The sequence below is a fragment of the Euleptes europaea genome, chromosome 9 (genome assembly GCF_029931775.1).
Source record: "Euleptes europaea isolate rEulEur1 chromosome 9, rEulEur1.hap1, whole genome shotgun sequence".
In the NCBI taxonomy this organism is placed as follows: domain Eukaryota; kingdom Metazoa; phylum Chordata; class Lepidosauria; order Squamata; family Sphaerodactylidae; genus Euleptes; species Euleptes europaea.
Window position 1 is genome coordinate 91,148,254 of NC_079320.1, and position 26,985 is coordinate 91,175,238.

At 46.4% G+C, this 26,985-nt stretch overlaps 1 protein-coding gene across 1 annotated transcript in view; it reads left to right on the forward strand.

Annotated features, from left to right (window-relative positions):
* ABLIM2 (actin binding LIM protein family member 2) overlaps positions 1 to 25,456 on the forward strand; it is a 102,248-nt gene extending 76,792 nt beyond the window's left edge. The window contains exons 16-21 of the mRNA XM_056855131.1: positions 4,591 to 4,735; positions 8,220 to 8,278; positions 10,910 to 10,964; positions 21,610 to 21,617; positions 21,821 to 21,901; positions 25,258 to 25,456. Of these exons, the coding sequence (XP_056711109.1) occupies positions 4,591 to 4,735; positions 8,220 to 8,278; positions 10,910 to 10,964; positions 21,610 to 21,617; positions 21,821 to 21,901; positions 25,258 to 25,371 (462 nt within the window). The 3' untranslated portion in view covers positions 25,372 to 25,456. The remainder of the gene's footprint in view (positions 1 to 4,590; positions 4,736 to 8,219; positions 8,279 to 10,909; positions 10,965 to 21,609; positions 21,618 to 21,820; positions 21,902 to 25,257) is intronic.
* Positions 25,457 to 26,985: the final 1,529 nt, after the last annotated feature.

Consider the following 26,985-nt stretch of genomic DNA (forward strand, 5'->3'; position numbering starts at 1 on the left):
GCAAATATTCTAAACACCCGTGCATGGAACTTTCCACTGTCTGTCACTGAAGAAGGGACCAAAGGAGTTTATATGAGTTGATAGATCATAAGTGGAGGCTGTTAGTTACTGTCTGGGCCAGGATCCAAAACAGACCTCATTTCCCCTTCATCTTCACATCTGGAGATTTTTGGAAGGGGTCTCTTCCAAATTCATCCACAGTGCTTAGATTTCCCTAGTCATATTTTTCTGTGTTTGTGTTTTTAATTGTTTTTTTTTTTGTTATCTTGTTTGTCTTAGTGGTGGTCTTCTGTTTAACAAATTAATTAAAAAAATTAAAATTAAAAAAAATTGCCCAAGTGGAACCTGAGCCCAGTTCTGAAAATGCACCCATGGCGATGATCTTGTTAAAGAAACACTCATACATAAAATGATTTTCCTTCCAGCCATTATTTGCCTTGGAGAATCTCAGAGCCAGAGGCTTTTGCATTCTGCCTTTTGATCCCATCTGGGCCCCTAAGGCTGCTCACATAATCTAAAATATCCCCAAAGAACAAGAGAACACTTTGAAGCATAGTGAAAGGGGGCCAGGTACCCTCATCAGTCAAGTAGTCAAAAGGTATTCCACAACTGAAAAATTACAGATTTTCTCCAGAAGGCCAGAAAAGATGGCCCCAGCCTCAGGGAGGGAGGTCCACAACCTGAGGGCAGCAGCTGAAAAGCCTATCGCATGAGTCTGCATTTACCTTACCTCAGGCAGGGCATGTCCCCATAGGAGGTGGTCCTTTAGGCACCGTGGACGGGCACTGAAGTCCCAGCTCTTTGAATTGGGCCTAGAAACAAACCGAAAGCCATCGTAGTTGTAAATGCCCATGTGGGTATCCTATAAATCTCCTTCAGGGGACACTTAGCCAAAAACAGCAGAATGAAACATGATATACTGAGCTGACAACTTGTCCAACATACGGAAGGCTGACCCAGTACTCTCCTGCACCATTTAGACAGGGTACATTTTGAGACCTTCTTATCCATTGGTCAGTTACATGTGAATTACCAGCAGGTTCCTGACGCGGAAGCCAAGCGGATTGGCAGTCTGTCCAGGATAACACCATCAGAAAGTCCTCTGTTACTTAGAAAACTGTAGTTTATTTCACAGTGCAAAGATATAATACAGATACTTCTTTCACACTGTCCACTCATAGCATCCCGCATAGAACTTTAGTTTCACTCCATTATATACACCTGGTGGACGCAGCCACCAATCATAGTAGATGCTTAGTCATCCTGACATGGCTACTGTATTGCATCAGCCACCTGGCTATAACTGGATCAGGCCAGCTTTCTCTAGCTCTCCAGGGACTTTCCAGGCTGATTGCATCATTACTAGATCCATCTGATCAAACTAATCTGACAACCTTGTAATATTGACACTCCTTCTCAAGGATTTCAGATTAGTTTGGTTAGTTTCACAAATCTGTTACAATCCACAATTTTTGTAAACAGATCTGCCACCTTACCAGCACTGGCACACTACAATATATACCATGCTTTTGTTCACAGCTTCAACCACATTGACATATCTTATCCTTATATGTTTACTCCTGCCTTTAAAGTTTTGCTCGGTTTCAAGTTGTAGCGCTGATTGACTGTCAGTATATATCCTTACTGGTAATTGTACGACACATTGAGTTCCTTCATGAGATAGACAAACCATTCCACCTGGTTTATGCATTCACTCACAGCACTATACTCTGCTTTGCATGAACTCATGGCTACAAATGACTGTTTCACTGATTTCCAATGTATGGGCGCTTCACCAAGATACAACACATACCCAGTCGTTGATTTGGCGCTCCCCTGATCTGCCCATGATGCATCTGCATAAGCAGTCAGTTCCCCATTACATGCATTCAGGCATAACTGTTTGTTCACAGATCCCTTCAGGTATCTGAGTACACGCTTAGCTGCCTTCCAGTCACTTTGTTCGGTGACATATTATTCCTGCTCAGGAAATGCACCGCCTGATATATGTCTGGGCGAGTCCAACAAGCAAGATATAACAAACTTCCTATCAGAGACTGATACAGAGATTTGCCACACTCTTCTTGTTCCTGAGACACTTCACACAAATAACCTGTGACCATTGGGGTTTCAGCTGCATTAGCATCAAGCATGCTAAACCTTTCCAGCAACTGTTTTATTTTTTCTGTCTGAGACAAGTAAAATACACCTTTATTGTCTCTGTTTATTTTTACCCCTAGATAATTTCTTATCTCTCCCAAACATTTCAGTTTAAAACGTTCTCCAATTCATAATAGAGCAGTGACAGGTTTTGAATTAAAGGAAGAAGCCAAGGTACTAAAGCTGAACAAGGCCGATTGATGTAAGCCATACAAAGCCTTGTTCAGCTTTAGTACCTTGGCTTCTTCCTTTAATTCTATTATGAATTGGTTGATGCTTCCAAGCCCCATGAAAATTTTGTTGCAAAAGTCTCATCTGAATGTTATTAGGACATGACTTTGGCGTTGTTATTAGGGCATGACTTTGAGTAGATGAGTTTTTTGTAGGAAGAGCCACAACTGGAAAACCAGTATAAGTTGGAAGAAGGCACCCCTGCTTGCCACTTCTGCCACCTATCTCTCTGGGCATCCAAGTGTACCCCAGACTGCATACCTGCTTCTGTTCATGCCCTGTCCAGAACAGGCATTACACCTATTTCTGCATTAGCTTTTTTTCTAAGCCCCAGATTATTAAATTTCAGTTAATTCACCCAAATCCAGGCCTTAACTGCCCCCAGACTTTGGTTCAGTACTTCAACTGCTCCCTAGATTTGGTTGGAAAGGAGAGAAGGAGCTGTGTATCATCTGGGTGGTCTCTCCCAGAGGGGGGGACCTTGTGAAACCCTACTCCCAATTGCCAAAGGGCCAAGCTAACATAGTCCATCAATACATTCTGAGTCTTGCCCTGCATGAAAGATTAAAGCCAACTTAAGCCCATACTGGCAGGTGGCCTAGAATGGATCCGGCATACAATAGTATTGAACATGGCTGAAAGGTCCTGGTAAACCAACAGGGAAACACAGTCTTAATTCCATCTCCTCTATGTTGTATGTCTTCCATATTGCCAACATGGTGCTTAGACCACATACTTTTTTTATGTCCAAATAAATTATCTCTTCCATTGGTCATGGCAGGTAGTCCTTTTCCTGTGCCCAAATCCTGTTTATCCTCAGGAGAAAAACTGGCATAGATTAGATTGTGAGAAGAGCCCTTAGGTACTTCTTAGGTAAGACTGCAGCCTGTAGAATCTCATGAGACTTTAGTTGATTTCTTCCTCAGGAGGCTAGTGGGTAGGAAGATCTCAGAACGTACCCTTGGCTAAATAGTGCAGGAACATACTGGGTCAGCCTACAGTTGACTGAACATGTCCTCACCACAGTATACCATGTTTCATTCTGCTACATTCTTGGATAAGTCTTCTTGAAGGAGATTTGTAAGATATCATGTAGGTGTTTACAGGCATTATTTGACAGCAGCCCTTTCCTTTGGAATGAGAGCCTTGCGTAAATAAGGACTCTCAATCTGCCTGCTGCCTCTTCTCTTTTTCTGTACCGTAGCCTGAAGAGGCAAGAACGTAGCAGATTGAAACATGGTATACTGTGGTGAGGACTTCTTCATCAAACTGTAGGCTGACTTGGTACCCACCTGCGCCATTTAGCCAGGGATATCTTCTGAGATCTTCCTACCCGCTGGGCTGGCCTCCTGGGGAAGAAAGCAGCTAAAGTCTCAGAGATTCTGTAGACTGCCTATGGACAAGTTAGGAATTTGTAGTAAGGAAGCCCCACTTAAGAGATACGGAATCCTCCTGATGAGCCTGACAAAGATGGGGAATTTTTGTTAGGTTCATTAGGAGGATCCACATAGTGACTTGTCCGAGTCTTTAAGAGACCCTTTTCAGGCCCTTCCTGTCCTGGTCTTCCTACTCTTACACTCCTAGTCAACCTTGAGCTCATGTTTCACGCCCGTACTTGTTACTCCCACGTCACAAGTGTCAGGACAGGATCTGTATTGCTTCTTTTTGCTTCATCCTGACTAGCCCACAGCTGCCATTAGAGTGGGAGACAAGGAGCTACTGAAATTCTGAGCTTGAGAACTGTTTGTTCCTCCTCTTCTCCATAAAGGATTTTGAGGAAGTTTGTTTGTTTGTTTGTTTGTTTGTTTGTTTGTTTATTAGACTTATAGCCCGCCCACCCCAACAGTTATTCTGCTAGGAAGTAAACTCATAGTCCTGAATAGTTATGGCGAGGCAGTTTTTTGTCCCTTGAAACTGAAATTTTGGTTGCATGCCTGAACATTTACTGGAATTTATTTATTTATTTATTATTGGTCTTATATCCTGCTCTATATCTCAGCCAAGGCCAGGCTCAGAGAGGCTAAGTGACTTCTGTCACTGTGCTGAATATCGAATGCATTCTTCGTCCCCTGTGTTCCAATCTGAAATACTGCCCTTCTGATTCAAACTGGCTTCATATGAAGCCACGTGCAGAATTCCTACCTTTGTTACTTTGCAGGAAAACATCCGGTGTTTAATACTCAGATTTTTTCTTCTTAGATTAAGTCCAGTTGGCCGGCTTCGAAAGGAGACATCAGTGCCAGAATCAACTCGCCTGGCCTGGATACTCAGTCACTCCCACAAAGCCCTGGAACTGACCGAGAACTTCAGCGGCTGCCCCATGATGCCGACAGCACCTACCCACGTAAGCACTGGTGTGCCCTGTCCCAGGGGTGGGCAGCGGAGCAGGATGGAGCCAGTTACATCCATACCTCTGACTGGAGGGTTCTTTAGGTTCAGAGCATCCTTGCCCCAACAAAAAAAATATCACCAGAGATAAACTATATATGTGTGGTGAGAAAACGGTCCCGTTTTGTTTTTTGCCCCAAGCTGATATACCTATGTCGGCACTGGAATAGCCCCTAGATCTTGGATTTCTTTTGAAATTTTATTTTATTAAAAGTATCATAAACACAAAACTACAGCTACAGAAGATACATTTTCTTGTTATTAAGGATTGCAAAGAAGAATTCACAAGGATAATACACCTTTGGCACATTTTGACCAAATCTCCTGGTCCAGAAATTCAAAAGCAAATTCCACTTACCTATACAAAGACTACTAGTTTCTCTCCACACTTTAAACATTTGGGTAAAATAAGGCAAGATGCAGATTTTGAGTCTCCTGACGTATTTTAAAGGTAAATTCCAGGTGCATGGCAAAAACCTCTGAGACTTAACATACCGCCTGGCTATTTCTATGGTATACGGGGAGTTCCATCTTCTGCAATGCAAAAAGGGTAAAATATGGACTGGGAGTGGGTAAATTGGAGTGGGGAGGGTAAATTGTTGTACCATGGAGTATTGTGCTTCTCAACAGAGAAAGAACATTATCCTTGGCAACCTCTGTCTTGGTAGGACTTGATAATACACAGCTTATTCATTAAATTGAGGGGAAACATTTCATTAACCAGACTCTTGGTTGATGTGAGATTTGTGGCTAGGGAGAAGTGAAAGTCCCATCAGCAAGGCCAGATAGAATTCTCTTTTGGTATTGAATATTATAGCAATAAGTTGATAGCGAAACCACCCCTCATTGCAAGTACGTTGTTGTCAAACAGGGAATGTCTTCCATACTGATTATGAAACTTTATTGCACCAAAAATAATGCCCAGGGCTTGACGTTCCATTTGGCAGCAGATTCCTTTCAATAGTGTTCAGGAAGCAAAAGCCGTGGGTTTCTCTGTTTGGGAAAAATGGGAGCGGGGACTGTGGGCCACTCCCTATGGTGAAGCATCACAGGCCAGTTGCAAAGGAAGGGAGCCTGCAGAACGCGTGACCACTGCCGTGGAAGTCAAACACTCCTTGTGTTTGTCTGTTTGCTCGCAGCAGTTCACTTAAGGGTCCCAGTGCAGTGGGAAGAGTTTTAGGAATTCACCATAATAGTTAAGCCGTCTTAGAAAGGGTCTGGAAATGTTCTCTGTTGTAGTGATGGCTCATAATTGAGGATATTCCTCAGTTAATTAGCATTTTAGTTACAGGCAACTGATGACTCTTCCTTCACCTGTCAGAACTGCAACTAAGATTAGGCTATAGGAACTTTCTGGCCATCTGGAGTCCAAGGCAGGAAGTCCAATGGAATTATCTTGGAATTATCCCTATACAACCAGAATAAGGTTGATGATGAAGAAATTGAAATTGTTCAAGATTTTCTGTTTCTTGGCTCCATCATCGACCAAAAGGGGACTGCAACCAGGAAATCAGAAGGAGATTGTTTGTGCTGTATGATTTTTGAAAAAGCAATTGAAGTCTTTATATATTTATGATACATTGTGTGGAGCTATACTAATTTGTTGTCGAATTACTCCAGGTATAGAGGTGTTTGTTTTTGTGTTACCACCTGGAGGTTGTTGTTGTTGGTGGTGGTGGTAGTAAGAAACACTAGCACAAGCCTCAGAGATAAATGCAAAATCTTATATTACAAAACAAATAGTGAGTACTGTGCAAATTCACCAGGTGTAGCAGTGCAACAATGACAATACAAACAAACAAATATACAAACAATGTGATTCACTATGTACAATGACAATTTGATGCGCAAAAGGCGCAGGGCAACAGCCTTTCAAAATTTCTTGCTCTGGCCACTAAGGCTCTATACACAATTAATATCGCTTCAAAAGAAGTCTCTACAGCCAGAAGGGAAAGTAGGAACGTTCTCCGGATTGTAGTTTGCGTTTTCGCCACTAGGGGCTTCTTCAGCATCTTTTCAGCACAATGGGCTCATAAAAGCCCCATAGGGCTTGCTATTTGGACTCTGCCTCCCTGGGCTGGTAACGTTCACAATTCAAGGCGTATAATATGAGCAAGAAATTTTGAAAGGCTGTTGCCCTGCGTCTTTTGCGCATCAAATTGTCATTGTACATAGTGAATCACATTGTTTGTATATTTGTTTGTTTGTATTGTCATTTTTGCACTGCTACACCTGGTGAATGTGCACAGTACTCACTATTTGTTTTGTAATATAAGATTTTGCATTTATCTCTGAGCTTTGTGCTAGTGTTTCTTACCATTATCCTTGGTATAGCATAGGTGATATTTTCTCCCCACCACCTGGAGGGTGGCAACCCTATTGATACTGTCACACTTGCATGACTCAACTAGGCCTGGCTGCTTGCTCCTCTTCAACAGCAGCCAGCCTATGAAATCCAGTGTGGTCTAGTGGTCAGAACATCAGAGTAGGTCTGGGAGACCCAGGTTCAAATCTCCATTTTGCTATGGAAGCTCACTGGGTGATTTTGGGCCAGTCACATTCTTTCACCCTCCCAAGGCTCCACCACCAGATCTTCAGGAAGTTCCTGGCAAACCTAAGGGGGAGCTGATCCCTGTAGTTGGGAGATCTGTTGTGATTCCGGGAGAACTGCTGCTGCTTTGGAGGGCGGGAAAGCAGGTGGGTGGTTGGGAAGGTGATGGGGGGCAGAAAGAGAGAGTGATGGGGTGGGGGCACAAAGAGAGAGAAAGTGACAGGTTTGGAGAAGAGAGTAAAAAAAAGGGTGGCAGAAGGGAGGAAGAGGGAGAGTCTGAGAGAGGTCGGGGGAAAGGGGAGGAAGCAAAGGTGAGGGGAATGGTGTGGCTGCGGCCCCCCACTTGGGCTACCAGAATTCTCTAGGCAACAGCCCATAACCACAGCATCCTCCTGAAAGGGCGTGCATGGTGTGAATGGGGCACCCATTGGGGAGGCAGGGCCGGTCTAATCCACACCTCTCCAAACCCCACAGTACACTGAGGAGTTGTGGGGGGGTGGGGTGCTGGTCTGATTTACCATTGTTGGGGAAAGCTTTTGGGACAGGCAAGCGTCTTCCCGCCCTTCCCTTGCTCCAGTCTGGGGTGTAAGGGAGCTGAAAATCCAGAACATCTGCAGGAACGCAGCATATTTATAGCTAGTGCCTTCCATCCTAGTTAAACGAATGAAGATATTGTTTCACTGAAATAATGAAGAAAATTAAATTAGCTCCATTTTATATATAATTAGAGTGCATGTCACAGACTATACATTTCTTTTGAATTTGTGTGTTTGACAAGAGCTATTCGTTTTGACAAAGATGAGCTCCTGATTATGGCTTCTATAATCGGTGTGCAGTTGAGGGAGTGGCATCTTACAAAAATCTCTTTTCTGTTCTGTGTCTCTTACAGGATTTCCATATTCCAAATCTGCCTCTCTTCCCGACTATGGCAAGAATGGATTGCACCATGTAGGTAGACGTAAAAACATCTCAGTACTTGAGCCGAGCTGTGCTTGGTCAGCCTAGTGAAGCGTCTGGCCCTCTGTGCGTCTTCCATCTGGAAGCACAGGAGAGGCAGGACAGCTGAAAGACAGGGACACAAGCAATAAAGATGACTGAAGCCCTCTGAACTCATGTCAGCACTGGACATGAGTAAACAAAGCTATTTGCCAACATATTTTAATCTCTGGTACCCTAAGGACTACGTTACCCACCCAGGGTGAAATAAAGGGCTAGGGAAGGTAGATGGGAGAAGAGGGGGAGATTCTTTCTTCCCACATGCCGATTGGTTGGTTGGCCAAACAGCCGCCTGCCTGCCTGCCTGCCTGCCTGTCTTCCCAGCCACCCTCACTGCCGTTAGCAGCAGCAGAATGGCAAGCGAAGCAGGGAATTTGAATTCACTGCTCACCTTTTTATTTTAAGGTGAGAATTATGACATGCCAAAGCTCATATTTCCAAACACAGAAATCAAATTTGACAGAGATTCCTTGTACATTGTACAAATTACTAATAAATATTAATAAATCCTCGTTACAAGCATGCCTCTCCTCTTCAGAATCAAGTGAAATGAATGGACACCAAAATTTTGATACTGTGTGATGTGTAAAAACTAGGGGAGGGGGTTGCCAAGATAACATTAATTTTAGGAGAGGCAACATGGTGAAGGGGTTAAGAGCAGTGGACTCTAATCTGGAGAACCAGGTTTGCTTCCCCACTCATTCACATGAAGCCTTCTGGGTGACCCCGGGCAAGTCACAGTTCTCTCCAAACTCTCTCAGCCCATGTGGAGGCAGGCAATGGCAAACCATCTCTGAATGTCTCTTGCCTTGAAAATCCTGCCGGGTCGGCAGTGAAACAAACAAACAAACAAACTTACAATAAACTGTACAGCAGTGTGGACCACAGTCCCAATAATTTATCCAAGCAAGTTTGTAAAACCATTTTATGCAGTGCAACTCTATTACCTGCACAGAAAAGCCCTTTTGAACTCTTTGCGGAGTTTGTGGAGAAAGAACTCCTTTTTGTCCAGGAGCAGGTAGGACACCCCGTCCCAATCAATGCCCCTCCTAACGATGGCGAGGCCCCCACGGCGGGCTGCCCCAGGGAGTCCACCAGGCCATTCCAAAGAGACAGGGACACGGCCCGGTGGTGCTCTTCCTGCAGCAACTCAGCGGGTGGGTGGGTGGGTGGGGGCGGGCTTGGCTGGAAGGCCAGGCTCTGCCAGTCATACCCCTGTGGCTCAGATGGCACAGTGAGGCCCAACCCATCCAAGGGGCGGAGATACAGCCAGGGAACTGATTGGCTGGGAGGCAACAGGGGGGTGGGGTCCCAGTTGGAGGGAGAAGGAAGCGTCCAAGTGCTGATTGGCCCACACAATAGGGGGTGGGGGTGTAAAGGCTATGAGGGCCTATTTAAACCCCCTCAGCCTCAGGCCCGGAAGGACAGAAGTGAAGCAAGACAGAGATTGCCAGCAACTTCACAATAAGTTTTCTATAGTCAAGGAATACAGCTTGCAGAAGGGGCGTACACATTTTACACATGAGGAATACAAACAGAATTAGACCAGGATGCATCCTTTTTCACACAAATGCACAGCAAATGGGTCCCATGTAGTATCTATATAGAAAGTTATTGGCCTAGGCTGGGCCTCTATTTCCTCACTCATATGGACATTGATGACAGCAACCTTCCTGTTATCCTCGGTCTAACATAAGCAAGAGGCTGGTCCCAAGTCTGACCAACTTCCACCCACAGCTTTCTTGAAGACCTGGAAGGTTCCTGACTTCAGTCCCACGGCCTCCCCTGGCTCAGTGTCTGGTGCCGTTGAACAGTCATGCCAGTGCTGTGGTGCCTGCAGTGCGTGCCGGCAGTCGAGCCATTGGCTGCTTCCCTGGAAGACTCATCTTTTGGGCTGTTCTTCTCTCAAACCTTTCTGGGAACTGGGCAGGCCACGCCAGCCACTGCAACCCAAACAGTGGGGAAGAAGGCTGGTGTCTCCTCTGTCACAAACTCTGTGTGCGCAGCCCTGGATGCGGATTCTCCATGCCAGACTTCTCTACAGCATGGCACATTTGCTCACAGAGCAACTCTGCCCCCAAACCAGCCTTCTCTGTTCCATCTAGCGATAACTGAGCCCCATTGTTTCTCCCCATTCCACCAGTTTTCTGGAATGCCCCCTATCTCTGCACTGTCATTTAGTACCAAGCGCTTCAGTTCCCCTATCTTGGCTCGGAGGCTTCTACCATGGGCATCCTCAGCCCGTCGGTCTCCTCAGATGGCCCTCTTCCCCCACCCTATTCTCATTCTTCAGTTGTTAACACGCTCTCACCAATATTTCCCTGACATGTACTGTGCCACCCCTTAGGGATGAGTCAGCCACCTCACCATAAAGCGCCCACCCCCCATGCCCGACACATCTCAGCCCTTCCTCCCAGCGCCACTTTCTCATCCATGCGCTAGGAACACCCGAACTGTGCCTGTCTGGCCGGCCGGTTTCGCTGCCCTTCACTTTAATGGCTGAGGTTGCATGCTGCAGTTGAGGGCGTCTGTCTGCATCACCCTGTGCTCACTTTTTACAGACACATTTTATTTCTGTTCTAGGGTGAAAACATGACCCAATGTGACATCAACCAGGATTCTGATTGGGGAAGGAGAGGTAAGATATGTCATAACATTATTCAGCTTGGACTTCGCATTTTCGGCTGGGGGGGGGGGGTTTCTTATCTGTGATAATATTATATAAACCAAGCATTATAATTACCACAAAAAATATGCACATACAATTTCAAATCTTTTGGATTAATGCTACAATTACAAGATTTTTGTCAACCTGGACTCAAGTGACTGGCATCCATGCTGTGACCACAAACGTAGAGTGCTCCGACCTCTTGGGTCAGCAGACTTCCAGGTTCTGTAGTTGCCCAGCAGAGTCTTCTTGAGATTTCCGAGCTTGATTCCGTGTTGCCGCTCGCATAAAAGCATCAGCTAATACTTTCAGGTCAACATGGTAATGAAATTATATCCTAAACGCCAGCATGACTTCCACTCCACACCGGGCGCAGTCTGGCATTTTAGGCTCCGTCCTAAATTCGGGTCCACACACCATACCGTGCTTGTTCTTTCAGCTCAGCATTGGGCTCAAGGGGTATAATCAGGCCAGAAGTCACCAGTGGAAGCCAGGCCAAACACTTGGGACATATACACCTGACACATCTTTGCCTGATGCTTCCCCAAGGAACACGGAAGCAGAGCAATAAGTGAATAGCCCCAGGCCTCTCCGTGCTGGAGAATCCTGCAGTGCAGACCACCTTCTTCACGCTGCTCTCTCCCTATTTCACAGGTACAAGACACACATACAGCAGGCACAGGACACATGCGTGCAGATTTTTATTTGTCCCTTTTTACAGATGGGGAACATTTGGGGTCAGATATTTATTTTGCGCAATGACATTCAAAAAAATTGTAACCACATAAACAATTGAGCATCACAGTTCGGGTCATCTCACAGCTGCTGAGCTTCAAGAACTTGGGCAGCAAATTAATACCAGCAGAAGCATCTCTTGGGCAGGAATCCTCCTGTACCTGGAGCAAGGTGGGTTTTTTGAGTTTCTATAAACTCAGTCATCAGGAGTGGGGAAGTCAGATGCAAGGATCAGCCTCTGCTTCTGGCACAGTCCCAAGCTGTGGAAGCCTAAATGGCTTTTCAAAGCCCAGTCTTGCCTTTTGGCACCAAACTGTGCTGATCTCATACAATTAGGTTTTGCCAGTGAGTTAGGAGCCTAAGATGCTAAGACGTGTTCCACCTGAACATTTCACAACATTTGCTGTGGTGGTGGAGCGCAGCACTCCATCCGGATGTGTCCAGCAGGAATTGGTTAGTGTGAGCACTTGTCCCGTGATAATCCCATAAACAAACATCCACAGACGAGTAGTCCAAAAAAGAGTTGATTTATTGGAAGATCTACAGGTTAATAGCAGCTAAGAGTCAAGTTGGCACTAACGGAAACTAAAAGCATGCAGGGCCTATATCAGAAGGCATGGAACAATTCAGGATGCCATGGCAACCCCCCTCCCACTGAGGTTAGATTCCCACAGAGTCCTGAGTCAAAACAAATACTTGGCAGTAGAGCCGACCTTGGCTGGCACCTGGTGATAGCACAACGTCCTCTGTCAGACCATGTTGTATCCCTCTTTACCAAGGTTCCAATAAAAGACACAATCTCATTGATTAACCAGATTTTTCCAGAAGATATCACAGCCTTATTTCACCATTGTTTGACAACAAGTTATTTCCTATGGGATAAAGAATTTTATGAACAGATTGATGCAGTAGCTATGGGAAGTCCACTCAGTCCAGTAATAGCAAACTTTTACATGGAATATTTTGAAAAGACAGCATTAGAATCGGCACCTTACAAACCTACAGTCTGGTTCAGGTTCATAGATGATACATTTACTATTTGGAGCCATGGTGAAGAAAAATTAATGGACTTTCTAAACCATCTTAATAATATCCATCCAAACATTCAGTTTACCATGGAAAAGGAAATTGAGGGTAAACTCCCATTTCTTGATACCCTTGTCATCCGTAAAACAAATTTTCAGTTGGGTCACAAGGTCTACCGGAAACCAACTCACACAGATCGCTACTTACACAAAAACTCCAACCACCACCCCCAACAGAAAAGAGGAATAATCAAAACATTAATGGACCGTGCAAGACGAATCTGTGAACCACAGTTTCTCAAGGAAGAAACTAATCATCTAAATCACGCACTGCTAGCAAACGGCTATTCCAGAAATGAAATCAGAAGGACCATTAAACCAAACAAAAATCAGAAAACTCAGGAAAAATAGTCTCCCATAGGAAAGGTATTCTTGCCATTTATTAAAGGAGTCACTGATAGGATGGAGAAACTTTTGAAAAAACATAACCTACAAACAGTGTTTAAACCCACCAAAAAAATACAACAGATGCTACGATCAGCAAAAGACAAAAGAGACCCCCTCACCTCTGCAGGAGTATATCGTATACCTTGCAGCTGTGGACAAGTTTACATCAGGACCACAAAATGCAGCATACAAACAAGGATAAAAGAACATGAAAGATACTACAGACTTGGCCAACCTGAGAAATCAGCAGTGGCTGAACATGGACTGACACAAACAGGACACAGGGTCTTATTCCAAGACACTGAAAGACTGGACAATTCTACCAACTATTTTGTCAGATTGCACAGAGAAGCCATTGAAATTCATAAACATCAGCACAACTTTAACAGAAAAGAAGAGAGTTTAAGAATGAATAACGCTTGGCTTCCTGTCCTGAAAACCTCCAGACTAACAAAGACTACAGTCAACAATAGCCATGCAGATTAGCTTTGGATTTCACACATTAACAGATCACTTCCGGATACAATGGTTCCACATTAACATACCACACCCTCATTAGCACATTATCTTGATACTTACAGGACAATGGTTAGCACATTACCTTTGTTACTTTTTGCAGGACAGTGATTCAGCTCAAACCCAACCCCTTTCTGACTATATATTACTCTTCCTACACACTTGACACTGAGAGACACTGTCCTTCAGTGTTACTCCTCTGAAGATGCCTGCCACAGTTGCTGGCGAAACGTCAGGAAAGAAAATACCAAGACCATGGTTACATAGCCCGGATAACCCACAAGAACCAATTCACCCGTTCTGTTTGGCCGTCCATTTGGGGATGGAAGGTGGTTCACAGTCCTTGTTCCACCCCAACAAATTTTAGGAAAGTTTTCCAGAATTTAGCCACATAACTACTTCCGCAGTCGCTGACCACCTTGCGTGGAAATCCGTGCAATCGGAAGATGTGCGTCACGAAGAGGCGGGCCAGTTTTGGGGCAGAAGGGATACCTGCGCAAGGTACAAGGTGCACCTGTTTCGAGAACAGGTCCGTGACTACCCAAAGACCAGTTTCCCTCGCTGAGGGGTAGATCAGTCATAAAATCCTTTGCAATCACTTCCCAGGGTCGGGTGAGGATTTGTAGAGGTTGCAACAGTCTGGGCGGCTTGCCCTGGGGTCTTTTGGCCGCAGCATATACTGGGCAACTGCGGATGAACGAATCCACGTCAGTTCGCATGCCCACCCACCAAAATTGTCTCCTCAGTAGATGTAAAGTCTTAAGAAAACCAAAGTGTCCCGCGGTTTTGGGCCCATGAACCAGATGCAGTACTTCCCTCCGTAGTACCTTAGGTATATACAACTTAGTTTCTTTATACCAATAACCCCCGCGTTCAATCAGAGAAGTTGGGAGGGTTTTCGCAGAGAGTTCGGCTTGGCAACCACAAAGAAGAGATTCCCTGAAAGACTCAGTTAGCCCTTCCATGTCTGGCGTTGTGGGCACCACGCCAGCAGGTTTTGCTGCAGGAGAAGGTGCCGGCGCCGTTAGGATGGTTTGGGCGGTCGGGTTGCCTAGGCGGACGGGCCCCTGCTCCTCGGGACTGACACTTCAGGATCGCATGAGGGGTGGAACCAGAGCCGGTGAAGGAGGTGTGGAGAGCGGGGTGGACGGGCCGGCCGACGTGGTCGGGCTTTGGGCTTCCCCCCCCCCCCCGCGAAGGCTGCATTGGGAGCCAGGTCTGCAACCGGGTTTGCACCGCCAAGGTGGGCAGCAAACCCCTCTGAGCAGGAGTGAAGAGGGACTATGTGGGGCGTTCAATCTTGGTAGGGTATTGGGGCAGTCTAGACAAAGCATCAGCTAACAAGTTTTGCTTTCCTGGCACATATTTTAATACAAAGCGAAACTGGGCAAAGAAATCCGCCCATCGCACCTGTTTTGTGGACAGTTTGTGAGCCTCCGTCAATGCTTTCAGGTTCCGGTGATCGCTCCACACATCAAAAGGGACTTTGGAACCCTCTAAAAATCGTCTCCATACCATGAGGGCATGTTTAACCGTGCATGCCTCTTTTTCCCAGATCGGCCAATTGAGCTGAGATTGCGTGAACTTCTTTGAAAAGTAAGCGCACGGATGGAGTTGACCGTCTTTCCCTCGCTGAAGCAATGCACCCCCCATTGCAACGTCAGAAGCATCCACCTGGACTATAAACATTTGGTCCAAATCAGGGTGTTTCAATACCGGTTCAGAGGTAAACAGTCGTTTGACTGTTAAATGCAGTTTGGCACTGGGGCATCCAATTCACCTTAGCCGAGGACAGAGTGGCTGCGCTTCCCTTTCCCTTAGTCTTAAGGAGGTCTGTGATGGGCAGTGCAATTTGAGCAAAGTTTGGGAGGAACCCCCTGTAGAAATTTGCGAATCCAAGAAATCTTTGAACCTGTTTACTGGTTGAGGGTGGTTCCCAATTGGTTACGGCTTGTACCTTCTCCGGGTCCATTGTGATTCCTTGGTGTGAAATAATATAGCCCAGAAAAGTCAACTGTTTTTGGTGAAATTTACACTTGGACACCTTGGCATAGAGTTGATTGTTTCTGAGATGCTGTAACACTTCCCTAACCAGGGAAACGTGTTCATCAAAGGTTTTAGAGTAAATAAGAATGTCATCTAAATAAACCACCACTCCTTTATATAACAAGTCATGTAGTATCTCGGTAATGAGTTGCATGAAGACCCCCGGAGCCCCCTTCAATCCAAAAGGCATCACCAAAAATTCGAACATACCAAAGCAACTGGAAAAGGCTGTTAGGGGCTCATCCCCTTCTCGAATTCTGATTCTGTAATAGACTTCAACCAAGTCTAACTTGGTAAAAATGCGTCCCTCCTTTAACTGCCCCAAAAGATCTGAGATCAGAGGAATGGGGTAGGCATTGGTTTGGATGACTGCATTGAGTTTCTGAAAGTCAATGCACAATCGCAAGTCACCGGTCTTTTTGCGCACAAAGAAAGTGGGGGCCGAATACGGGGCAGTAGAGGGTCGGATAAACCCTCGAGCCAAATTTTTGTCTAAGAAATCACGAAGCACTGTTCTTTCAGAAGCGCTCATGGGATAAATCTTGCCTTTTGGTAGTTTTCCCTCCCCCACCACCTCAATAGCACAGTGTGATCTGCGGTGGGGGGGTAGCACGTCGCACTCTTGTACATTAAAGACATCTGCAAAGTCCTGATATTCGGCAGGTAGTTGGGATGACTCAGGGGCATCTGAAGCCAAGGCAGGGGTTGTTGGGAGCACGGTTTTAACAGCTACTTCATACCGATGCCGTTCACAACTTGGACTAGAAAACGTCAAAGTCTCGGCCCCCCAGTCGATGGAAGGGCTGTGTCCCCTCAGCCAATTTATTCCCAACTCCACAGCATATCATATGTTGGGGGCTATAGTGAAGTCGATTTGCTCCCAATGATGGCCTATGCCCATCGCTACACCCCAAGTACGACGGTCAACTGGCCCACCTTTAAAGTCACTGCCATCCATCTGGGCGAACTGAACAGGGGTCGGCAGAGGTACTGATTTTACTTTGAGTGCCTTGAAAGTGGCTTCATTGATCAAAGAGCGGGCACATCCCGAGTCTATGAGGGCTTTAACTTGTAACTGGGGTCCCTTTCTATAATGTTGTAAGACTACGTCCACATACACAGTCTCTCCCACTTCACTCACCATTACAGGAGCCTTGGGTTTGGCAGAAACGTCTGCGGAGGTCTGCAGGGCCGCTCCACTCACCGCAGACCCAGTCCGTTTTTTGAAAGATCCAGGGGAGACTCTAGGTTCAAAGCAGAATCCCAGTGGCAGTCCTCATCCGACGATGCAGAACCATCCCCTGTTGGGACAATTGTAATCCGGGACCCCAACTGGTCCGCTGGCGAGATTTCCTGTGCCGGGTCCTCGACATGGAGGGCTGGGGGCGCTTTCTGTCCCGGTGTGGCACTGCGATCCATCGTGGCGCTTCTCCGAGCACGTCCTCTTCCGCGAGGTGTCCCCTCCGGGCGGGGAGCAGGAGCTGGTTGTTCCGACCGAAATGGGCAGGCCACAGCAAAATGACCCATGGCACCGCAAACGAGGCAGGCTCCCCTTTGAAAACGCGACACTCAGTCTGTGCGGGTTGAGCCGGTCTCCGCGGAGCAGGGGCTGCGGCCTTTGGAGGGGTTTTCTGGATTCCTCCCTGGATTCCGCCAGGGTTATGAAGTGGCAGCAGCTTTCCACTTCTTCCGCCAGTAGGATCCATTCCTCCAGAATGGCTGGATCTCGTTGCATGTGTTCAATATTTCAGGGTGTAAGGCTTCACGGAAATAATGCACCCAAGTGGCCTCAGTCCAATCCACAATCTTACTCGCAAGTCTCTGAAACTCATCAGCAAAGTCTCTGACTGAAGAGGATCTGTAGGAGGGCAGCCTTGGCCTTCTCCCCTTGGAATGGGTCCTCGAACCGTCATCTTAATGCTCGCATAAACTCGTTGAGAGAGCGGATGGATTGGGCCCGGGTGTCGAACTGGAGGACCATCCAATCCGCTGCCTTTCCTACCAAAAGTGAGGAAACGAACCGTACTCTGCTATTTTCCGTGGGAAAGTAGTGCCCCTGTTCCCTCATATAACTGTTCACTTGGTGTAGAAAACAGGGCAACATATCCACGGAGCCGTCATAAGTCACTCGTAAACGAGGCTGATTCCATTGCACGATTGGGGCCGCCAGTGGTGGTGGTATCGGAGGTTGCCCAGGGAGTTGCCGGGCTGGGCCGGCAGTACTGGAGGCACTTGCGGTTGAGCCGGCAGCACTGGAGACGCTTGCGGTTGTGCCGGGGGCAGTTGCAGCGGTTGAGCCGGGGGTGCTTGCTGCAGTTGCGCCGGAGTTACTTGAGTTCGTTGCAGATGGTCGTATTCCCACATCAGTACGTCCATTTGGTCCTGCATACGGGCTAAACGATCCGCTAGGTCCCGGTTTTGGAACCGTAAGACATGGATCTCCTCCTCGGATCCTCCCGTACGTCAGGGTTGACTGACTCGGAAATGGGTATTCCATTCCTCCCCCGTGTATAAGTCCTCGTCATCCGAGTACTCCAGTACGTCGGAATCAAAATCGAGTCGTTGTCTGCTCGCCACATCACCAGGCAAGCCACCATCCAGGGAAAATGAGGGGAAAGACTGTCCCAGTCCCTCTCCCCTTTGGCCGCACATCACCTCCTGCCGTCGCTCGCGCCCGAGCGGCGGCCGCATCGGCCAACAGTTGCTCCTCCGCTCGCTTCTGGTCAGCGAGAGTCCAATCCTTTTCAAGTTGGACGGCAGCATCCGCCGTCACGATCGGTAAGGCCTCCCGCTGAAAGAGCAGCTCAATCTCTTTGGGTTGGCCCAACAGCAGTTGGACCCGGGAAGCCAGATCTGCCGACGCTGAGCCGAACTCAGGGGTCAGCAGTTTCTCTATGTCAGCTGCTGTCGCCGTAGTCGGCCAAAATGTGAGCACTTGTCCCGTGATAATCCCATAAACAAACATCCACAGACGAGTAGTCCAAAAGAGAGTTGATTTATTGGAAGATCTAATGGTTAACAGCAGCTAAGAGTCAAGTTGGCACTAACGGAAACTAAAAGCATGGTGCAGGGCCTATATCAGAAGGCATGGAACAATTCAGGATGCCATGGCAACCCCCCCTCCCACTGAGGTTAGATTCCCACAGAGTCCTGAGTCAAAACAAATACTTGGCAGTAGAGCCGACCTTGGCTGGCATCTGGTGATAGCACAACATCCTCTGTCAGACCATGCCTGGCAGTTTCTGTACACTGCCCAGGCTGGGCCTGACATTTAGATAGATATGTGTGTAGCAAGTGTTTGGGACAGCTGCATCTGTTGGTTTTCTGCCTGGCCACATCCCCAGTCTTCTAAAGAAGCCCAATGTTTTGTCTCTCCAAGCTCCACTTTTAGGGCTCCTCACTTCTCCCTGTGCCCCCCCCCCCAATACACGTTGTGTCTTTGGTTCCTCCCATCCCTAAACACATGTACTGCTGCCTTGACTCTTGGCTCTGTCTGTCTCCTGCTCCTCCTCCAGATGGCCTGGGGGTCCTCATGGCTTCTGGCCTCCACGCTTTCAGTCCTGTTCAGTTCAAACCTTCAGAGGCTAAAGACCAACTTTTTTTTGGAAAAGGAGAGCCAATAGGGCTTTTCAGTCACTACTAGATGCCATGATGATCGCTCTCCAACGTTTCATAGGTGAAAACAGGGGCATTTATTCCACCACAGCTAGTTCTCTGCTGATTTTAAAAATCAAAGGTATTTGTCCTTTTGCTTAAAGATGACCACTCCATATGTGCCTAGACATACCGAGGCTTCCCTCTGCCATCCATACACACACACAGAGAGACCCAGGACTATCCAAAAGTTCCCCCCCTCCTCGCCCTCTCCCGCCCTCTTCTTCTGTCTCTTCTCCGGGACGGCTCGCCTTCTGCTGCTCTCCCCCATTCAGTTGCAGGCCAGCCTCTGGGCAGACTCCCCTCTGCAGCTGGCCCATGCGTCCAAGCGGCCTCTTCCGCAGGGTGGCCAGCTGCCTGGAGAAAAATGTCCTGCTTTATTATTTCTGTGAATGACCTCCCTGCCATGCAAAGCTTCAGCTGCCCATTTCCACGCATGAAGCTTCTGTTAACGAACAGGACATCTTTCTCCAGGCCTGTTGGCACCCCTGTTCTTCCTGCTTCAGCCATCTTCTGTCCCCACCCTCAGCACCTGCTGTTGTTCTCTGGTCACTGGCATGCAGGTTGTTTGGCCCAGCTCGGAGCCTGCTGGAAAGCCAGTTCTCCCCCCCCCTCCCCGCTTCCCCACAGCACGGGGGTGCCTCTGCGCCTCCGGGTCTTTCCTGCGGCCTGTCCCGAACCTGCTTTGTTGTGGTGTTCTAGGAAAGATTGCCCATATGGACAGGGAAGTCCACGTCTTGCTGGCCCCACCTGCAACAGCCCCATTTTTCCTGCCCTCCACAGCAGGCATTCCCCCCCCCCATAAGAGGGCTTTTACAAAAATGACAATTGACATATTGTCAGAGTTTTACAATGTTAAAACAATCCTGGTATCAAGTTCTCTGAATTCCCAGCTTTCTTTTTTTAAAATAAAAATTAAGCCTCCAGCCCCCTTTGTTGCAGAGATATAAGGGGAAAGGCATTTCTCTGTAGCAGTAGGAGGAGAGCCTTTGTCTAAAAAAGGAAAGCAGGGAATTCAAAGAACCTGATAGATATGTTGATATGATGATACATCAGTTGCCAATTTTTAAAAAAATCCCCCTGATGGTGCAGGGTGGAGGAGGTATCGAGGAGGGAGGCTGAGGAAATGCTGGGAAGCCACGGTGGCTGCAACAGGAAGCCACGCAAGCCATCCCGTCCCCATGTGTGAAGGCCGACCAGGACCACTTCTGCTTCTGACTGCTCATGCAGAGCCCTCTACCAGCAGTTCATTCTGGGGGGCAGAGCAGGGAGACGCCAGGCAGAGCGCCAGAGATGCCTGCTGAGCAGCTATGGCCCTGGGCATGGCAGCATTGAGCTTCTGGGGCCAGGGTAGTCTCCGGGCAGGAGGGCAGCATGAGCCCCACATGCCCTCCTCCCCTGCTGGCCGCCTGCCCCTCCTGGCTCCCTCTGTGTTGGGGGCCCATGAAGACGGCCATGGCTTTCGGGGGCTACGAAGGTTCTCAGGGCTGTGAGGGAAGGACCCTTTGTCTGGAGGCCCTCGACAGGGGTTACGGCAGGTGGTGCGTGCGTGCCTCAGGCAGAAAGCTCCCTGGTCGTATAACTCGTTTAAACCAAAAAACAAAACACTTGACAACATTGTCAGGGAAAAGCCTGATTTGTTTTGTTTTGGGTCAACAACCTGGGTCGTCATTTTAACAATACCACAAGCACACTTAAGGAGCTCACACTTCAATAGGAAATCAAACTGGCACATTTTAACCCACCGCCGCTTCATTATTGTGGAATCAGTATTCTCCTGGAAGGACACGGCCACTGGCAAAAGGCTCCGGTTTTTCCCTGCCAGTCAGGAGGGGGAATGTTGAAGGGATATGTTTCCTGTATACAACAACAACAACAAAACCCGGCCAGCAAGAACAACCTCAAGTTTGAACAAAAATGTTTAAACTGTTTGCCATTTTTTTATCAGCCTATCTGAAATTTGGCTATTGTACAACCATGAAGGTTTGTTTTGCCAAATTTCAGGCAGAAAAGACAAAACAAGTGGAATTTATGAGGAACTGAATTTCCTCTGTGAATGATGCCACAGAGAAAATGGTTTCGGCAGCACTCGGGTGTGGAAAGTCCTGTTGAAAGCAGGCCTCAGAATGGGGTCGGGTAAACCGCAGCTGGGGCTGCATCACCCTGCTAATCACGGCTCTGTTTTTCCACAGAATACAAGGTAAGGAACGCTGCTGGCCCCTGTGGAGGATGTTGAGAACCAGCCCTTCCCAGCAAGGTTCAGTGTATTCCTCTTTTCTTCTTTAGTCCGTGTGAAAATAGTACCTCAAATATAGATACAAGTATGTACCTTTGCTTAAAGAAAAAATAGTCTTACAAGATGATTTTCTGAGACATAATGATTTTCTTTTTCTGCTATAACAGGTCTATTCCTATGAAACACTTATTGTAACAAACAGAGTTCGTGTAAAACTACCAAAGGATGTGGATCGAACCAAGCTGGAAGTAAGAACGGCGTCTGCTTTTAATTTTTCAAACGGTGCGGCTCAAGTTGTTGTTATTAATGGGCAGAATCCCCCCATCTTGATTCAGCATAACAGAAAATATTTCCCAAACATTCAGAAAATAGTGTATATTATTTCTGAGTCCATTCCCAAACTCAGGCCACATCATGTCATAAGTGACATCACGAAGAGGGGGGTGGAGCGCCCCTCCCCGACAAACCCGTCGGCTTTGCTGCGCTGCAGCTTCCCTTTCCCAAAAAACACATCAAGTAGCAGCCGTGGCCCTGGGGAAGCCTGGTAGGTTCCAGTGTCTCTGTAAACCTCTCTTTCTCCCCGGCACTGGGAGGACAGAGGGCCAGAGACACTGGGACATGTCATTTTCCATATGCCCTTCAAACATTGGACACCCTAGAAACCACACGTCCCAAGATTTTCTGCATATTGGACTCTGCTCTAGAGACATGAGAGCTATGCAGTGACGACATGGAAGTCTCAAAAGGAGGGGGCAGGGCCTGGCCTACTACAAAAATGAAGCCCGTACCTGGTGGGAGGATCATAACTGCCCTTCCTGCATCTTCCTTTGCTGCACTCCTGGTCTTTTGGCATGGTTCTTCCAGCGCAACTGATTTCAGATAAAAATGTGTCAGACACCAGAGGTGGGGCAGGTTTTAGAATAGATCCACTGATTTGTGCCCTTTGGTTCTGTTTTAAAATAGACCCCCTGCACATACACTGCTTCTTGCATTTTTTCTCCTCTACTGGAGGTGGGGCTTTGTCTCCAGGATAAAGTTTACTGCTTCTATATTACCAGCGCAATCCTCAGCAGAATCCTAAGCATCAATGTCAACAGGCTCAGAAAGGTGGAACTCTGGAGCGGAACCGTCTCCCGTCCTGAACCAGCAGGCGTTTCTCCTATCCAGAGATGACGGGAGCCCTCCTGCTGCAGTATCTTTGTCACCTACCAGGACCCTGAAATCTGGGTTGTTCTGCCCCATCCCCGCCTTGCTCTTCCCAGGCGCTATAGCACGTCAGGCCTTCTTTTCTTTTAAGATTTCCTTTTAAGCCCTTTCCCTTCCGGTCTTTGTACTGGCTTCTGCCACACTGCTTCATCTAGTTTATGTTCCCCTTCTTCTACCCTATGTTATCTTTTCAAAGGCTGCTGAATCTCCCTGCCCCTGGCATTTCCTCTGCTCCCCCTCCCGACACTCCTTATTTAGCCAGTGCCAGTTCTTGACAAGATGATGCAATCATCGGTGGCAGCAAGAAACGCCAAATGCAAAAGCAGAAATGAGGACAGTCGCCAGGAAGTAGCACTCATACTTGTAATACCCATCAAGCAAGGCTGGGGAAACAGCACTCTGCCATTAAAGTGCCTGAAAATGGTCTTCTGCATAAAATCCAGGCAATACGTCTCATCGGTCAGGAATTATGCAGGCCTCTTTCTTGCAAGTATTGGCCAAATTTCAGACATGCACTGAAAACAACTGAAGTAGAACAATTAATTTTTTTTCTTTGCTCTGGAAACTGTTCTTACTGTTGTGCTCGTGGATAATATAGCTACAATAGATGCCTCTTTCAGCATTATTTACCTGGAAACATTAAAAATATTCCTAAAGTTGTGCTCTCGCTGCTTTAAAAAAATCTGACGTAGCAGTAAAAAACAGAGACGGGGGCTCCCCGACTTCATGGCTTTTTAAGTTCTTCTCAGAGCCCTGCTGCATCAGACCAATGCTCCACCTAGCCTAGCATCCTGTTTCTAACAGTGGCCGGTCAGATGCCTCTGGGGAAGGCCACAGGCTGACAAATGGTCATGTTCCATTTCTTTCTGACCTGTGGGTTGCTTCTCTCTCTCTCTCTCTCTCTCTCTCTCCCTCTCCCTCAAAATTGGGAGTGGCCAAGTGCCACTAACCTCTGAGTAATTATGCACACAGGACTGTGAATAAGGTCTAGACCATTAATGGGGGGGGGGAGATTTAAACCGGGAGCACCTTCTGCTCATGTGCAAAATCTGGTTTTACATATTGAGGTGCAGAAGATTTATTTTCCAGGAAATGATGTTCACTGGGTAATACATCCAGTTACTATGAACTAAGCCAGCGGTTCCCAAACTCTTTTGGGCCACCACCACCTCCGCCTTGGTTCCATAAACTCATCCCCATTTCCCCCCCCTCTACCCTACTTTATAAAAACGCATTATTCAGAATAGCACTTCGCATGACCCTGTAAGGAAGATAAGAAAAAGCAAAACAGTAACAATTAATGGCACATGTATTCAAAACCGAATTAAAACCTTTTAGTTTAATTTATTCATCAAAACTGATTAACTTGACCCAGTGATAACCACTTTTCAAAGTCTGATAGTCATTTAGCAAGAATCTTAGATACCACATTTAGTAACTTCACTGTTCAGTAGATTCTTAATGTGATGGATGGGCTTGATGAAGTAATACCAGTTTATTGCCTCCTTTTAATGCTTTGATTGTCGAAAGGGCCCAACTCCAGCACCCCCCTGCCACTCCCCTTGCCTCTAAGAGCTCCCCAGGTAATCCCCCAGGGGATGGTACCACCCACTATGGGAACCACTGAACTAAGCAGTCAAAATCTGAACCAGATAACTACGCCTTTCAGCAACATCAATCACAGCCACTTGTTCCAACTTGTTCTGGCTCTTCAGTGAGGGTTTTAGTTGCTACTAGAATGTTTCCACTTACTGTTATCTACCAAAAATTTGGAAGGGAAGCTCTCTTCCTTGAGAGGTACAGTCCCTGAAAAATTTATCCCTTTTTGGCAGGAGGGTACGTCTGGAAATCTGCTTCCCATTGAAGCCAACAGAAGCAACTCTGATTGGTTTCAACTGAGCAGCCTTACTTCGAAAGAAGAAGTAAAAAGAATTAAATAATTTTGTTTGTTTACATGACAATTTCATTTTGAAGGACACCCCCCCCCCATGACATACATGCACCCTTTTTGGGGTGTGGAATGCTGTTCGTTTTCTTGTAGCTGGGCCCAGGAGTGCTTTCCTCTAGTACCACAGACTTTCCTTATTGGTTGGCAGCAGCCTCCAAACAATCGTAATGTTTCTCAGTGCTCTGTGGGGGCTGGCAGAGACAGCCCAAAGAAATCAACAATTTTTTTATCATGAAAATGAATTAAACTGCTTATTATGTCTTTGATCAGTAGAATTCATCCCCAAGTAACAGAATCACTTTTGTATTGAACATCTTATGTATGATCGTTCCAGTGATTTCCAAAATAAGAGGGAACTCTGTTTCAGATCGTAACCTCTTTTCTGTATGTTATACTATATACCTTTCTAGGATACAGTTTTTATGCTGCTTTTGTGTTTTATTTTTCAAGCGGCACCTGTCCCCTGAAGAGTTCCAGGAAGTCTTCAAAATGAGCATTGAACAATTCGACCGGCTTGCACTTTGGAAACGGAATGAGCTAAAGAAAAAGGCACTGCTTTTCTAGCATCCTACAGCAAAAAAATATGCTTAGTGAAAACAGAATACATTTGCCACAAGTTATCATATGCACTGGCTGTAGTCCATTTGTCCAGATTCATTGTTTTAGTGAGGGAGCCCGCAGAAAAGAGGATGGCACACGGGGCAGATTTGCTAGATTGGCATGCACCAAGCGGCTCTGTTGTCCATGACTTCTGGGCCCTTGTTTCAAATTAATTCTTGTTTTAGCTGTTCTTGTTGCAAGCCAATGGTTTCAAGTGGAAAGGAATTAATGTAGTTTTGACAGCAACAAAAAACCACTACTACCATTTTGTTTCCCTAGTGCACAAAACATAGATGGAAAGAAAATGCCTCCTGTAGAAGAAAATGTGCTACTATGAAGCAAATGGAATAAAGCCAAAGAAAATCATGTTGGACAGTCACTCTTGCAAATGGTTATGAGACATATTTTAGAAATCAAAAACAAAAGCTGTCTAAAGCACCTTAAATCTCATTCTCTCGCATATATACACACTACTGTTTCAAATGGGAAAATAGTTATCAAAAGTTTTATTTTTGTAAAATTAGAAGTGTAATGCACTGTGTTGGGCATACCACCGTACATGTGAGCAGTTCAACCTACAACCCAATTTAGATGAAGTACCTGATTTATAATGCTTGAACTTCCCTTACATTCAAGACAAAATACCCTTAAATGTGAGTATTTCAGGATTCACTAGAATGTGAATTGAACTTCTACATGGAACCTGCAAAGTTAACTAAATTTTTGTGTGGGAAATGTGCAATGCTGATTGTGTATTTATATTTCTTCTGCATTTCATGCTTGTACAAAAGAGATGTAATTAATCTTGATTCTACACACCCACTGATGTCTGCATTAAAATATGGGTTTGTAAATGTTACACAGATTGGTCCATTCTGGGGTCCATTTAAAGAGGTGCTCTTTCCCATGAATGACTGTAGGTCTTTGTCAGCCCTTGAACACAGGGTGTCCTCCCCACACACACACACACACACTTTGGCCCCCCTTCTCTCCCCCTGCCAGGTCTCTTCTCAGCTTTTCTCCCTTCCCCCTCATTATTTGGAATTAGATAATAGCAACACAGAAAATACTACTTGTACAGGAATACTAGAATGCTTTGAAGAGACAGCATATCTATACTTCCAGAAAATGTGTTTACACAATGGGTACCAAAGCAGAAAATCAGGGTAGTGGTGGTTGTTTTTAGTAGCCTTCAGTTTGCCAGCAGTAAGAAGCAGCTTTGGTGCATGACCTTAATTTTATGTGGAAGTGATAATTAATGAAGTTATATAGGTCAGGAGCTCAAAATGGTTAGGGTAAAAAAAAAATACAAGTGTATAAAGATTTGTGTGTTAGATCAAGACTTAATTTCCCAATAACTAAAAGTAAAGGGTAATTGCCAGAAATTATTCCTTCCTGCTGCAGATCACACACACACACACACACACCTGTTCTCCTCTGGGTCTGTGCCCCCACCACCACCAGGAGCACCATTTCAGGGAGAGCAGTGGGAGAAGGGGGACAGGACATTTTTGTCCCATGCTGGTGAACAATTTGGCCTGGATCCAGTCCTATATCCCTTGGTGGTAGAAGGTGCCA